Below are 15,394 nucleotides of genomic sequence, written 5' to 3'. Positions count from 1 at the left end.
ACCCATGGTGGACATGTGGCAGGACTGCTGCAGGAAACGAAGTTCTTTGACTAGTTTGGCTAGTACAGCAGAAAAGTAACCTACAGTTAGCCACTGAGAAGATAAACTAATGTGGGGATCCCCTCATCCTTTCTAGGGGGCTGAGAGCAATGGTTTTGTAATTTATTAAATGATGATGAAGTGACACCAACTTCTGCACGTGTTTTTTTCCTTGTAATTAGTGAAGGCACTCTTTAAATAAACCCACACAATAAATACTCAGACTACTTCTAGATGTTCTGAATTACTTTTAATAAAATAGTAAGAAGTTATCCTGAACTATTCAAAAAATCAAATTTAATTTCTACCTTACAGTAAAAATACAGAAGAATTTGTTAGCTTTGGGAAGAACCATATTATTATTGGCTCAATTATAAAATTATCACATTTTCTTCACTATTTTTTATTAATGGAGTATCAATTCAATAGTAAATGCTATAGTGAGAAAGATGTATCTTGGTTAAGCCAGAAGGTACTAGTCTGAAAATATTTTCTGAGAATGCTAATTGGTTTCTGGCAGTGAGAAAAAGGCTTGAGAGTCTGAGCACTGGATCTGCCATCAGAGTTTTTTTACACAAAAAGCAGCAGGAACAAGCTCATCAATTTGTTGTCAGAAAAGGAAAGAAATAAAAGTGAATGAAATCCATAACCATCACCATAAGAAAGTGACAGACTACGAACTAGGTTCTTATTCCCTCCTACCCACAGAACAGTTAGTTTCATTTTGTGATGAAATTTTGGAAGGAGATAAAGAAGGATTGCCAGTCATTACATGCTACACTGGTGTTCACAAGAGCAAGAGAATTTTAACTGAATAAATTGGCAGGTGGCCCATTTATACAATGTCTTGTTCCATTCCTTTGGCAAACTTTACCTGTGGTCTCCAAGGTGAGCCTGGTTACTACATCTTTGCACAGTGGACATGCTACTATCTGGTAATGCACATCTGGCTGATTTTAAAAAGGTGATAAATCGAAGGGATAGATACTATTAAATTGTTACATCTCAGTGTTTCTAGAAATCAATAAGCTAGCAGATGAGGTTTTCTGGGATTTTTTTGTCCTAAGTTTCAGAAACACTACTTTATCCTTAAAAAATACTTATCTTTTCCTTCTCCTCATCCTTTATGCTCAAGTTCTGCTCACTCAGCAACCAAACACAGGTCACTCACTACCTTTTCACTCATTTCACCTGTAGCCCCCTACAGAAACTCCTTATAGAGTCTTACTTAATTCCCTGGATTTTTTCACTTAACAGGTGTGGGCCCTGTAAGAACTGTCCTGAATTATACATTCAAACCCAGACTCAAGGAATTAGTGTCAAAACCAGTAGGAGCATCTCACAGAAAAAACAAAACAAAACAAAAAAAAGCCCAACAAAACAGAAGGATGCACCAAAACCCTAAAAAAAGAAATTTTTTTTTGACAATCATAATCTACAGGCTAACAAAATCCATTTAGAATACCTCCTGCTTTTTTTTTTTTTTTGCTTTTTTTCCAGCATTATTTAGCCCCTATCTCTTTTTCTTCTAACTTAAAAATTAATAAATTAATGTATTATTGTTTCAATTTATTTAAATGAAAATACTGTTGTACAACCTGAAGTCTTTTATCATTGCTATTTTAATGCTGTGACCGTACTGCAAATTGTCAATGAAATTCTTCCTAGATAGAAAAAAATTGTTTAAGTTTTGATTTGTGGTTTTTCTGTGTTTGCTTTTTGTTGTTGTTGTTTGTTTGGGTTTTTCCTGGTTTTTTTAAGTTTCTTTACATTTTATTTTAACAGACTTTTAACTTCTGATGAAAAATTACTTGTGCTGAAATTCAGATTTAAATCAAGTTTTGCACTGCTGTTCTGAAGCAAAGGAATTGTCATTTTCCGCTACTGACAGTTCTGCGGACAATTACACTTCCTGTTACCCCATGAAGATATGTAACCTTGTGTTCTGCTATCAACTTCAGGGTGATTAAACATGTTTCTGAAAATCAAACTGAAAGCTCTGCCAGCAGCAGCAACACAGAGTTGCCTCCAAGATATTCTAAAATCACTAAAAATGCTGCATGTCTCTTTTAAAATTTACATAACCTCTAAAATAAAATAAGAATTTTTAAAAACCCTCTATTTTCTTTAAGTAAGAACATCTATCATTGGGATTGACATCAGAGTCTTTCCTTTCCATCTTATGCACTGTTTTATATCATTGTCTGAAGACTTTTGATATGACAGAAATAAAATGTCTCTTTTCAGTCAGGTGCAATCTTCCAATAATACCAATGAGAGCAAATCAACACACATAACTTCAATACATTATCATAACTTGTGTATTAATTACAAAACACTACATCTCTAAATCCACAGTACTACACAGACAAAACCCAAGACATATTTTCTTTATGAAGCACAAGAATGGATTTTTGCATTGCACTAGAAGGGGTGGGGTGACAGTCTGATTATTCTGAACAACTGGTTGTTGAGCTGAGTCACTATTTCAAAATGCTGAGAGCAAATATGTAAGTGAATGCAGCTGACTACATAAAAAGAGAAGACAAATAGAATACAGTTAATATTTAAAGATATACCGGCAGCAAACATTTTTCACATACTACTATTCTAACTGTTCCTGTAACATTGAGATTTTATTATTTGTCTTACCATGGTTTATTTACTGTCACAATAAAGACCTTTACTTTTAAATCTTCTTTGTACCAAAATAATTGGTTATTTAACATTTTTTTACCCTCAGGAAAGCTGGGGCTTAAAGAAATTCCCTGATCACCAGGGAAGTGCAGCATTGCACACATAAGCTTTAAACATCCTACAGCTTATCAAACTAGTAATTTATTTATTTTTAAATTACTTTATCAGGCAGCAACTTTAAATTAACACATCAAAAGTGCTAGCTAATGCCAATTGTCTTCTGCTTTCAACTCTGTTGGCTCCAGACTACCCTAGCTGCTCCTCTGCCTATCCCCAGCTGCCAGCTCTTTAACTTGTGCAATAGCTTGATAACACATTTCCGTCAAAATTATTTGGAATAGTGAAGAAACACTACTGAAATTCTGATTACAGTTTATTTGAGGGATATGCCCTAGGATGTGGCAAGTCCATAAACTCCAGAAGGAAAGCAGGGTGGAGTTACTTCCTCCACTGGCTTATCTGCAACCAGAAGAAAATTTGTGAAGCCACGGCTATGTGAAATGTGTTGAATTTTTTAATGAGAAGTAAATGAAAATTTGATGGGCTTTTGTATATATCTGCTCATTAATAAACTGATTCACTCTGGTTCTAAAACACTTAGCTAATGCAACCTTAAAGTATTGACAACTATTCTTCCCTCCTGGGCAAACAAATCCTACATACAAACAAAAAAATTTAAACACTTAAGAGAAATGCACAGTGTATTTTAGGGCAGATGCTCAATTCGAAATGAATTAGCACGTACTGCAATCAGGCTTACCAATGCACTTAACTGTCCAACTGGCTACACATGCACTCTTGCAAGCAAACCACAAGACTTGACATAACTGCAATCTTACACAAAAAGGAGAGAAGCCAATAATTGCACAGACCAGGTACTTTTCCAGTTTATTGCCTTCAAATTTTAAAGTTGTAGTAACAATATGGCTATTGGAAATACCCTGGAAGCCATCCTGAGGTCTAGTTCAAAAGTGAGCAACCACCAGCATTATCACAGGAAATTCGGTTGTACAGGTAGTAGCAACTGTGCAAGACATTTAGGTCTCAGCTACATGGTACTCAGAGTTCATCACCACCACCAATTAAAAAGTCTTGTTTTGATGAGTCACACTGTAGTTATACGGTCTCTCACCCAAACAGTACCTACTCATCTAGGCATTACAGAAAGGAGAGAAAATGAGAAAATACATGGTTCTGAGTAAATTTATAGTACAGACCAAGTTTATAAAGTTAATTATATCTGTAATTAGTTTTAATAAAAATTAATTTTAGTGGCTGCTGAGGTAATTTTTGAGGGGGTTGCTATAGTGACAGACAGACTGTGCATTACTGAGGCGATAAGTATGTAATGAGCTGCTGGCAGTGGACCTCCCTTGACATCAGGACAAACTGCCAGCATCTAGCAACACGCCCATGATCTACACACCGACCAGAAGCAGAGAAAGACTTTTGTTTCCCAGTCAGCACAAGAGCTAAGTAATTATTTTTAATGCACTTTGTATCACCTATGACAAGGTCCAGGCCTGAAGCCAGCTTCAGGGAAGCTGCCAGACTATGGAGGTGCTAACAATGCCGTTGAAAGAAAGCACATGTCAAAGGTACTGTGGGTCCACATTTCCAAACAAACAGCAGGAATAGGATTATGGGAATATACTGACTCTATGTACTTTCCTACATGTATTTCCCATATGGAAATCGAGCAAGGAAGTGAGAATCCAAAGCTTAATAAACAGACCACAGTTTTTTTAACCAGTAAAGTTCTTTAATAAATTAAGTATGACTCCAGTCACTATGAACAGGTAGCTCAGTACTGAGCCTTTTTTCCTAGGGCTACACCACCTAATGAAGACAGACCATCAAAACTTACTTGAATTTACTCTCAGAAATCAAGATCTTGGAGCACCTTCAACATGGCGCAGACACTTTAAAGAAACACCCTCCTCCAGCTATGAGCTACTACCTACCAGCATCTTTAAGGTCAGATTTTTCCAAGTAACCAGGTGGTAAAGAAGCATTTTCTAAGGAATAAATCCATAGGATGAATTTCTGTTCAGCGTATAGCCTAATGGATCATGTGCAGGCATGGGCAGACAAAGGTAGAAAGCATACAGCTTTTAATCAATCTCTAACATAATTTCCCTTTCTGAGGTTAAAAATGAGACTAGTCTGCTCATCAGTACTGTCTAATAACTTTTCCTAAACTCAACAGGCAAAACTGATGTAGCAAGGTGCTGAATTAATACTCACTGGCACACTACCAAACCCTGTGCTTAGGAGTCTCAGAGACACTTTGAGCACAGAAGTCCCTGGAGAGCAGAATGCATCTGAAACACACTGCTGAGGAGAAAGGATCTGACTAGCACCATAACAGAAACACTATGTTATAAATCTCTAAATAAAATCAAACATGTTGAGATGGAAGTTATTATTGACACTGACAGAAAGATCAGTATAAAACCAGCAAAAGTGATTTGCGATCATCCAACCAGCCAACACATCTCTATGGGAAGAATGAGAGTACAGGGAACAGGGAAGGGACAAACCTCAAGAAATCCTACAAATTCTGTTGTTTAACATAAAAGTTTGTTGGTGATTTCAGTATCAACACAGTTATAAGAGCAGTCCTTATCAGCAACATTTCATATGCAAATGTTTTCTTATTGCATTCAATGACAAGACAGATTTACATTTGCATCTTTTCAACCCCAAAGTTCAAAGGTTTAATGCAAAAAACCATTTTTTTCCTTAAGCTTAAGGTAATTCATGGGTATGACCCTCTCAAAATGCTGTATTTCATACATAGATAATAGCAGTGCAAGAGAAAATAGAAACCTAACTGAAGTCTGACTAAAGATAATTATGTAAGATATTTAATAAGATTTTATATATCTCTGTCCTTTGGAGCCTGACTGTTCTGGAGTAGGATAGAGCCCTACTCCATACTGTTGTTGGAATTTGGTGTGGTTTTGAGGTGAGGTTGGAGTTTTTTAGTTTGTTCTGCAAAACTTTGAGCCATTTGATGAGGCCACTCTCCTAAAAAACCCTAGCACTAATTTGGACCATGTGCTGAAAAACAAAAGCCTTTCTTTTTTTGCATCTTTGAGAAAACATACAACTGGCTTGACTTTCAACTGCACATATGCAAAATGCTAAAGCTGTTGTACCAGGACTTTTCCTGCCTCTCAGAGCTGCCAGAATAATTGACACTAGTATTCTGTATGCTGAGAGGCAGCAGTCCAAAAAACAGAATTGATTTTCAGCATACAAAACTAAACGTAAACAAGTACTGGCTGTGTTCTCAGAACTTCTGTAGAGGTTTGTGTTTCTAAGACTCTACTGAATTGCAGTCAAAAATCAAGACCCCACAATTCCAATAGAGATTTGTAGGGAACAGTATGTTTTATTTACAGGGCTGGATGCATGCAGGGATTTCCTGTCAAAGGGCATGCGCGCCCCTGAGAACTCCAGATCCTTTTTTATTACTCTTACAAATTTACATATTCATGGAATTCCACAATAGGTTTATGTATCTTCATTCTGCTGATTTCACATTACACTTACAGCTAGTTACACTTGTACTCAGTTTTTGTCAGAAAGTACAGAGAGAACTCCTGGGTCACTCTGTGCTGTCTGTTTCAAGGTCTGAAGAGTCTTTCTTATCTCTTATCTCTTTAGCTTGGAAATTTGCATTCTTTCTCCTTAGCTGGGGCAGTTTTGCTAGTGCTGCAGTTACTAGAATAAACAGCATATTTTACTTATGTTAGCAAGCTCAAAGCAGCACATTTCACCTGAATCCAAATGGATTTTCTACCCCGTTAAATTTTTACTCTGTTTCACTACAGAATTGATGAAAAGTTGAAGTAAATTACCAGTTTCCAGAACTATCTCATCTTAATCTATAGTTTGAAGTGAGGTAGGAAGAAGTCTGCACAGTGTTGTTTTTATCCATATTCCACCTAAGTCCTACCTAGCTGTCTTCCTCAACTTCCTACCTCACTAAAAGCCAACCTTAGCAAAGGCTAAAAAGATAAGTCACCAAATAAACAAATACTCATGCAAATTTTTATTTTTAAGAGCTGTGGTGTAAAAATTACAGTCATTACGAACATGTTTGGTGCTGCATGAAAAAAAATATCCTGAAAGAAATACATACTGTATACTGCTTTATATAGTCCTACTTTCCTTTCTGAATTTCCCAAGTTGTGCTGCATAACCTGCAGTTTTTGTATGGGAAACAGTACTTTGGTATGCACATCCCATCTTTCTTCAGATACTGCTTTTATTTTTGGGACTATATCTTAAATCATAAGACAGGATTATCATAGTTCTGCTGCTAGTACTTGATCTTTGATTTTAAGTCTTTAATTTTTATTTGCTGTTTCTACTTTAAACCATACATAAGGCTGTGTAAACTGTAAATACACAAAAGCAGACTCTATGATTCTATGAGACAAATTGCTCTCAAGTATAGCTTCAGGACCTTCAGGTGCATTTTTACAAATGAAAGTAAGCAAGAACTAATCAACATGTACTTATGCATCTTTTAAATTATCTCTATATGACTATATGGTTTTGTCACTACAATCTAATGACTGCTACACAGATAACCCACACAGTTGTTCAGAATTTGCTTCAGAATTGTTCAGAATCAGCATCAGTTCAGCTTCATAGCAGGTCCCAATTATGAGCTTCATAGCAGGTCCCAATTTTGGACCAGCATAAACAGATATGCTCAGTGTTTGTGCAGCAACTAGAAAGTCGGAGGTACACAGCAGCCAAATACTTCAATTTCATGTGGCCAGAAAAAGATGAAATTGAAAATCTGAGCCAAGCAAGGCTCTGGGACACTTTCTAGGTCTTAGCACTTCTTACAGTTTGTTCAAGAATGGTAAGCCCTTAGTGCCATACTAGAGAAAAATGGTGATGAATCTTCAAAAATTCCTACTGCAACCCAAATTCTCTAACACAGAAGACTACTGAATCGCCTTTCTTTGACCTTTGAAAAGGTACAATACAATCAAACTGTTGACTGGTAGCCTTTTTACATTTGGATTAAGGTCTAGGCAGCTGATACAGTATATTCTGAATTATCTAATCTCATCTCACATAGCTACTACTAAAGGCAATTCTCCATGTTATTAGTTTACATTGTCTTGCACTGTGAGGCAGCATCTTAAAGAGAAGTAATTTGATGGTAATTAAGTGGCTAAGTCACCTGGTAATGCACACGGAAAGCAAATAACCTCTATATACCTCAGGTGCTCTTGACTTTACTAGTGAGAAGTCTAAAAGTTGATTTTAAAACAACATGAACATCCGAGCTTCGGAGCATCCAATGGTCAGGAAAGAGAATAGAATTAATGTGTTAAGCCTCCAAGAAGTTCAAATTCTCCATAATGCAGGGAATTTCTTTCTTAGACACTACCCCCATTTCTTCTAGTAAACTAGATGTATTCTTCCAGAGTACAAGCAGTGGGTATAAAAACATCAAAAATGAAGCTAACAATGACAAAGAATGACAAAACTGGTCAAAAGATGGCAGAAAGTGAAAGCAATATGATATACAGGACATACTAGAAACCTGAAACATAATTTAGAAACAATAAAATAACAGGAAAAAGATTATGTGTAGTAAGAGAATAATTTAGATTGCAAAAGACCTCAAACATCATTAAGTCCAACAACTTACCAATCACCACCTTGTCACTTAGGCTATAGCACTAAGTACAATATCCAGTTACTTCTTGAACAACTCTAGGATGGTGACTCCACCACCTCCCTGAGCAGTCTGTTTCAATGCTTAACAACTCTTTCCAAAAAGAAATTATTCTTGATGCTCAGAAAAATTAACCTCAGCTGGTGCAGCTTGAGGCTATGTCCTCTTGTCCTATCTCTTGTTACCTGGAAAAGTGTCTGACCCCCAGCTGGCTATCCCCCTCCTTGAAAGGCAGTTGTAGAGGGTGGTAAGTTTACACCTGAGCCCCCTTTACTCCAGGCTAAAGACCCCCAGCTCCTTCAGCTGCTTGTCACAGGACTTGTGTCCTTCACCAGTTCTGTTCCCCTTCTCCAGACATGCTCCAGTCCCTCAGTGTCTGTCCTGCAGTAAGGGGGCCAGAACTGGGCACAGGATTTGAGGTGTGGCCTCAGCAGTGCTGACTGCAGGAGGATGAACCCCTTCCACAGTCTTTCTGATAAAAGAAATATCAGATGTGGTCCTGACAACCACACTACTTATGATCCAAGCCAGGATACCATCTGCCTTCTCAGCCACAAGCTGGCTCCTCTTCATCTGCTGTCAACCAGCACCCTGAGGTCATCTTGTGCTGGGCAGCTTTCCAGCTACTCTGCCCCTGCCTGTATCACTGCCTTGGCCTGCTGTGACCCAAGGGCAGGACTAAGCACTTAACCTTGTTGAAGACTGATGGCAGAAAAGAGCAATATAGGCAGCAGACTGAAAATACTACTACTACTACTATTACTACTACTACAACAAAAGCACAGTGGAAAACTACTGAGAAGATGAGAGGCTTGTGCAAGGGATGAATGAAGAACACATCTGACATTGACACATACGCATACCAGACATTGGCACAAATGCTTACAAGAGAGCCGGTGGACAACAAACCATTCTGGTTCACACATCAAGTCAGGAGACAATGAGCACCAAGTTTTTTCTATCTTACTGCCTTGTGAATCCCAGTAGTAGCTTCAAAGCAATTTGTTTCCTTGCTTTGTGACAGGGATTTAATACTAATAAATTTGCTTGGGTGTTTTACTGGTAAACACACATACTGTATTTTTGAAACAATGTTTCTTTTGTGTCTGCTGATTTTTTTTAGTGGACTTACATACCTGGAAAAAACTCTACTTGTAAGCATACATAGAGGCTTTTCTAAATACTCATATACAGTGATTAACAAGCCTAATTTGAAAGATTTTGCAGAAATCCATAGTATGAACTATAATAAAGTCACCAAATCTGCAAAAAATCATGGTAAACTGCTAAACATGCTGAGCTTAAGAAATAACCAATCAACTACCACACGTACCTTTTGCAAGACCATGCACTAGGAGGTTTTTTTAATAGCTACTTAGTGGTTATTCTCTACTATTTTTAATGCTACTCCAAAGATCCACTACAGTGCCAATTTAATTAAAAGTAGATTAAAACTATGGTATTCAGCACAATCTGATCTGAAGTAGCATCAGATCATTATTTCCTACTTAGGAGAGTAATTCTATTTTTAGCCTCTAAGGTAGAGCACACAAAGTACATACATTTATTTCAACTTTAAAACCAGTATCTCATCTGTTGTGGAAACAAAGCTAGGACCTACAAATATAAGAAATTGAAAATATGAGACGAACTCTGCTTCACCTTCTACTTAACTTTGCCATTCATTTCAGAACAGAAACAATGTGAAAATATATTTTTAGTAACGTTTCTCTAAAATTTTCTTATCAATGTTTATGCATCCTGAAATTTTTCTTTTATGTAATATTATATTTGTTTCCTTACCACCTGAAACAAAAACACAGTATGGTATGTTTGGGGACAGTGAGAATCCAAACAATACAAGAGAGATGCCATTGCACCACTCTGCGCCAAAATATATGTGCAAAATGATGTGTTGGGAAGGTAACCAGGATAGAGAACTGCACAGGACAACAGAAACTCTATGCATAGGGCAAAGGGAAGTCATGGCGTGGTGATAATATTGCAACAGACCTGACGAGACTTATGTCACGCATCCATAGGTCTTCAGCTGCCTAAATTCTATCAGCAAGATCCTAGTAAGTTTGTCTTGACTAATTCCCTTATAAAGTGCAGTACCAGATAAGGATGCTTAGACTACAGTGGAGATAAATGTTATTCCACACCTGTCATGTCTAATGTCCTGCTACAATGAGCTTAATGGAAGCTTCATTGTGCACTTTTTTAAGTAAGAGGCTTTCATTCATGTACACATGCCAAATGGAGACTGGAATTGTATCACTGGAATAATTTTTTTCATAGCTAAAAGTCAATGTAGAACCCATAGAGGTTTTTGCCATGGCTTTAACAACAAACCATGCTGTGCTCTGTAGCACAGGTCAACATCAAAAGGCCATCATCTATTTCTTTGACAGCAGATGAGAAATTTCACCTGAGCTGTATGTTACATCACTAAAAAATAACTAAGATTCATGGAGTAAGCCTTCAGGCAGATATCAGATTCCAATGACAAATTTCACGCTGTTTTTTGATTAGATTCCAGTGACAAGAAAGGGGTTCAGGTATTTTTTAATCACACATGCATTTTTATTATTGTTCATCTTGTAGAACAAACAATTTAGCTTGAAGTGCTTTCCTGATTTCTTCCTGGCAGCCATGTTCTTTGAAGTTTAGATTTTGTTTCCATAATAGAAAGACAGTTCGGTACAAAACAAATCCCTTTGTTTAGTACTGTTTACATCACCACTAAGGCTGCAAATGCCACAGAGGGAAACTGGAAAATCTGGAAAATAGGAGTTCTTGGACATTTCAATTTTTATTAATTGTATGGAGGTCTACTTTGATAGCACTTCCCAGTATTCACTACTGTCACACTATATGAAATTATTTTTGCCCATCTTGCATTTGTGATTATATGTTGGAAGAAAGTAAATTGAGGAGGTTTAACAAAAATCCTCCCCAAATTAGTCATGCCTAGTCAGAATGTTAATTTAAGACTTTGAATGATTATAAACTGTCATTTTGTGAAATAAGCACAGATATAATCCTAAAATAGATGTATACCACTCCTTAATTCAATTTTGTACGTGTATATTCAGATATGTTCGTGCACCTTATGCATACAAACATGTACACAGACATATAGTATAATAAGCTAAAAAGTAAAAATCACTTTCTTAGAAACAGAAAGTTATACATAGTTGTTCATTGCTACCATGTACTTACTATTTAGTTGAATCTGATAATTGATATTCCCGTCGTCTATCGTAACACTCCTGAATTCCAGGGTCATTCCATAAGCTTCTTATTGCATCTACATATGGGTTCTCAAAACTTGACACCTTCTCTACATCAACTTCTCGAACTAATAGTGCATGAACCTAATTCAAAACAAACAAAACAGTAAAGTGGACCTCATTTTCTATGTTTACATACAGCTCATATACAATGAACAGGATTAATAATTCTTCACATTGATTGTATCACCAACATGTATGTTCAATTTGAAAAATCAAATATCATGAAGATGATTGTGAAGATGCAAAAAGGAGTTAACTTTTAAGCTAACATCACAGGGAGTGAAGTTGTGCTTGGGAAAATTGCATCTTCTTACATTTCTTTCTTTTGGGACACCAATAATTGTTACCATAACATTGAAACAAAGAAAAAAAAATAACAGACAAAACTGAAGGAATCTGTAGTACCACCAAAATCAAACTGGTCATTAAGATTTAACTACTGACAGTTCAACTCAGTTGTTTCACAAGCAAAATCTAGATGGTGTAGGAGACTGTTCAGTTCAATACACTTTTGATAACAGCAGACACTTTCCATGGCCTTCTGGGAATATAAGAATTTCCCCTTTATTTACCAGAAATCTTGTAAACATTTACTCAATTATTTTTGGAAAACAATGTCTCATACATTTAGGATCTTCCTCATGGGTTTCTACAATTATTTAAAACAGGATTCCAGAATAAGAAAACTAGAATTTTTGGGAATTGTAATCATGACATCTCCACTTGAGAAGATATTGAAATAGCAACTAAGTCTTCTCCTTTATTCCCCTCAGAAAACTATGGGCAGGGTTAAAAACTGATTCTGAGCTTCAACAGTGTAACAGCTTTATGCTGTTTTTCCTGGCAATACTCTTTTTGCCACAATCCATTATATACTTACAAAAGTGTGGATTTTTTTGGATCTAGGCTTCATCACCTCAGTCTTCTACTTATTATCTTTACTATCATCTCTTATTTTTATACTAATGGGAAAATAATGGAAAATAATTTCCATTTTCCCATGCAAAATAATTCCCAAGTTACTAGGAGATACCTGATCCTACAGAACCTACTGCAAAAGAGCTGAAAAAGTTCTAGCAATTCAGCACTATTACTAAGAAAAAGGTTCATACTTTGGTTTGTAAGACTATGTTAATGGTGGTTAGATTTGCATAAGATCAGTGAGTTGACATTTCACTACTGTGAAGCACTTGTTTTCTTTGGCTATTTTTGTGCATTTAAATTAAACTAGGTTTTACCAAACTGCTGTATGTATTTTCCTGAACTACCACAGTGGTTATGACAAAAATAGCAGTTAGATGAATAAGCTGAGTAAATAAAAATGTTTAATGTCAGAAATGTATTTCACTTTTCCAGCTATAGGAGGAACTAAATCAGTCATCTTTCTTTGGTTTGGTTGTTGGGCTTTTTTTGTTTTTGTTGTTTTTTTTTTTTTTTTTTTGTAAATCAGAGTAAATCTTCAGAATGAAACACTAGTCAAACCTCTGAGACAAAACTTCACCAATATAGCCTTTGTATGAAGCAAAAATTCCCAGAGATCTATTAGAAGTCAGAAGACTGGCCTGTCTTTTCTCCTGGACAATTCATTGATACCATTGAAAATGGAAGGGTAAAGCAACCAAGAAGTAGAGCATGTTTTCCAAATGCCTGATTTGTAATAAACATGCCAGGAAAGTCTCTCCATAAACATGGTATGGGAAAAGCCACAGACCCTTTCTCTCTTCACTTTGTTTTTTTATTTGTATGTTTGTCTCCTTTGAAAAGCAGGCACCACCTAAGGACTGTAGGGGATAGCCACCCCAGAAATCCAATGTTGCCACAGGCTACTGCAGTCCTGTGGCTGAACTGAATTATGAACCAGAAACTGTTTTCAAGCAGGATTTCAGACCTAGCTGACAGACGGATAAAGAAAGCCACTGAGTGAACAGAAGAAACTAAGAAATAGATCATCTGCTTCCTGCCAAATGTCTACCAATGGTGGTTTTTTTGTGAAACTCCCCCAAACCTGAATTAATTTTAATGGACTGATGGACAAAAAAAGCAAAGAACTACTTTGTTCAAAAGTGAAGAACTACTTAAATGTTTCCTTACACATTATGTTTTTATTGCTAAAAACCATTCACTGCCTAGCTTTGTTTGAGATCAGGTCACCAGACAAAGTAAGAAAAAGAGAACATTATTGACACAGTTGGAATGGATAATATAATAAAATAAATACAATAATATCACTTTCCTTAAGCAATGTCTTTGGCTTCCAGATCATACTATATGATACAAAAAATATGAATGTGAGCTAAAGTTTCAATTTCAGAGATGAAGCAAGTTCGAATTTTCTACAGGAGTGAGTTTTAGAAAGTCGGGACCTACCCAGATAGCATATTTGTAAGTACATTTTCAAGAATTATATGCGCGAACATCCAAAATTATAACATACAAAAATTTGTGGGAGACCTCGAAAAGAGATTTGAAGTAGCTTCAGATCGAAAATGTTTGTAATTTAATGGATAACACTTCCCTGCCCACTCTACCATGCAATTTTCTTGTATTTATATTACTATATTAAAACACTGATGTGACTTCAGGTGTTCATGACTACAAAACTTACATGTTCCTGTCTAAAAATCATGCTACAGTTTTCATTAAACATCTCTAATTTGGAGTGTTTTATATTTTGTTAAAACATACTAAGACAGAGAATCACAGAATACCCTGAATTGGGAGGGACCCATGAGAATGATGAAGTCCAACTTCCAGCCTTGTGCAGGACACCCCAAGAGTCACACCATGTGACTGAGAGCATTGTCCAAACACTTGTTGAACTCTCTCAAGCTGGTGCTGTGGCCCTGGGGAGCTGTTCCAGTGCCTAACCACCCCCTGGGTAAAGAATCTTTTCTTAATATCCAGTTTAAAACTCTGTTGTGGAGTTTCAGGCCATTCCCTCAGGTGCTGTCACTGTTACCACAGAGAAGAGATCAGTGCCTGCCCCTCCTCTTCCTCTCATGAGGAAGTAACTGCTATGAGGTCTCCCCTCAGTCTCCTCTTCTCCAGGCTGAACAGACCAAGCAACTACAGCCACTCCTCACAAGGCTTCCCCTCAAGGCCCTTCATCCTCCTCATGGCCCTCCTTTGGACAATCCCTAATAGTTTAATATTCTTGTATTCCGGCACTCAAAACCACACACTAGACTCAAGCTAAGGCCACCACAGCGTAGAGCAGAGCAGGACAACCACCACATTCTAAAATCCCAGCTAGTGAATGACAATGCCACAGTAACTTTGGATGATCCCAACACTTTCTGGTAGGTTGAACTTAAATGCAACTATGGATGTCTAGTGTAACTCTTAAAGACTGAGAATACTGCAGCTCTCAGACAGTATGTGCTATATGGTAATTTACATATAAGGCTGCCAAACCCTCACAAAATCTGTTAGAGCACCATCTTCCTCACCATGGCTCCACCTGCAACATGAAGATATAAACAACAGTAAAGGCACAAAGGGAAAAATAAGGGCGTATAACAGCTTCTTTGTTTCCTCATAGTAAAATGATGAAATCTCAGTTGGGTGAACTAAAATCCATCAGAATTTCAAAGTAACATACACAGAACCTGTGTAAGCTAACCTGTGACGTGGATCTATGTTC

General features: G+C 36.9%; 1 protein-coding gene across 2 annotated transcripts in view; it reads right to left on the bottom strand.

Annotated features, from left to right (window-relative positions):
- Positions 1-15,394, bottom strand: part of LOC128781640 (guanine nucleotide-binding protein G(q) subunit alpha-like) — a 116,183-nt gene that overhangs the window by 26,177 nt on the left and 74,612 nt on the right. For both annotated transcript variants that reach the window (XM_053931354.1, XM_053931355.1), the window contains exon 3: positions 11,678-11,832. In XM_053931354.1, the coding sequence (XP_053787329.1) occupies positions 11,678-11,832 (155 nt within the window). The remainder of the gene's footprint in view (positions 1-11,677; positions 11,833-15,394) is intronic.

This window comes from Vidua chalybeata, chromosome Z (assembly GCF_026979565.1).
Source record: "Vidua chalybeata isolate OUT-0048 chromosome Z, bVidCha1 merged haplotype, whole genome shotgun sequence".
NCBI lineage: Eukaryota > Metazoa > Chordata > Aves > Passeriformes > Viduidae > Vidua > Vidua chalybeata.
This window is presented reverse-complemented; position numbering and strand designations above follow the sequence as displayed.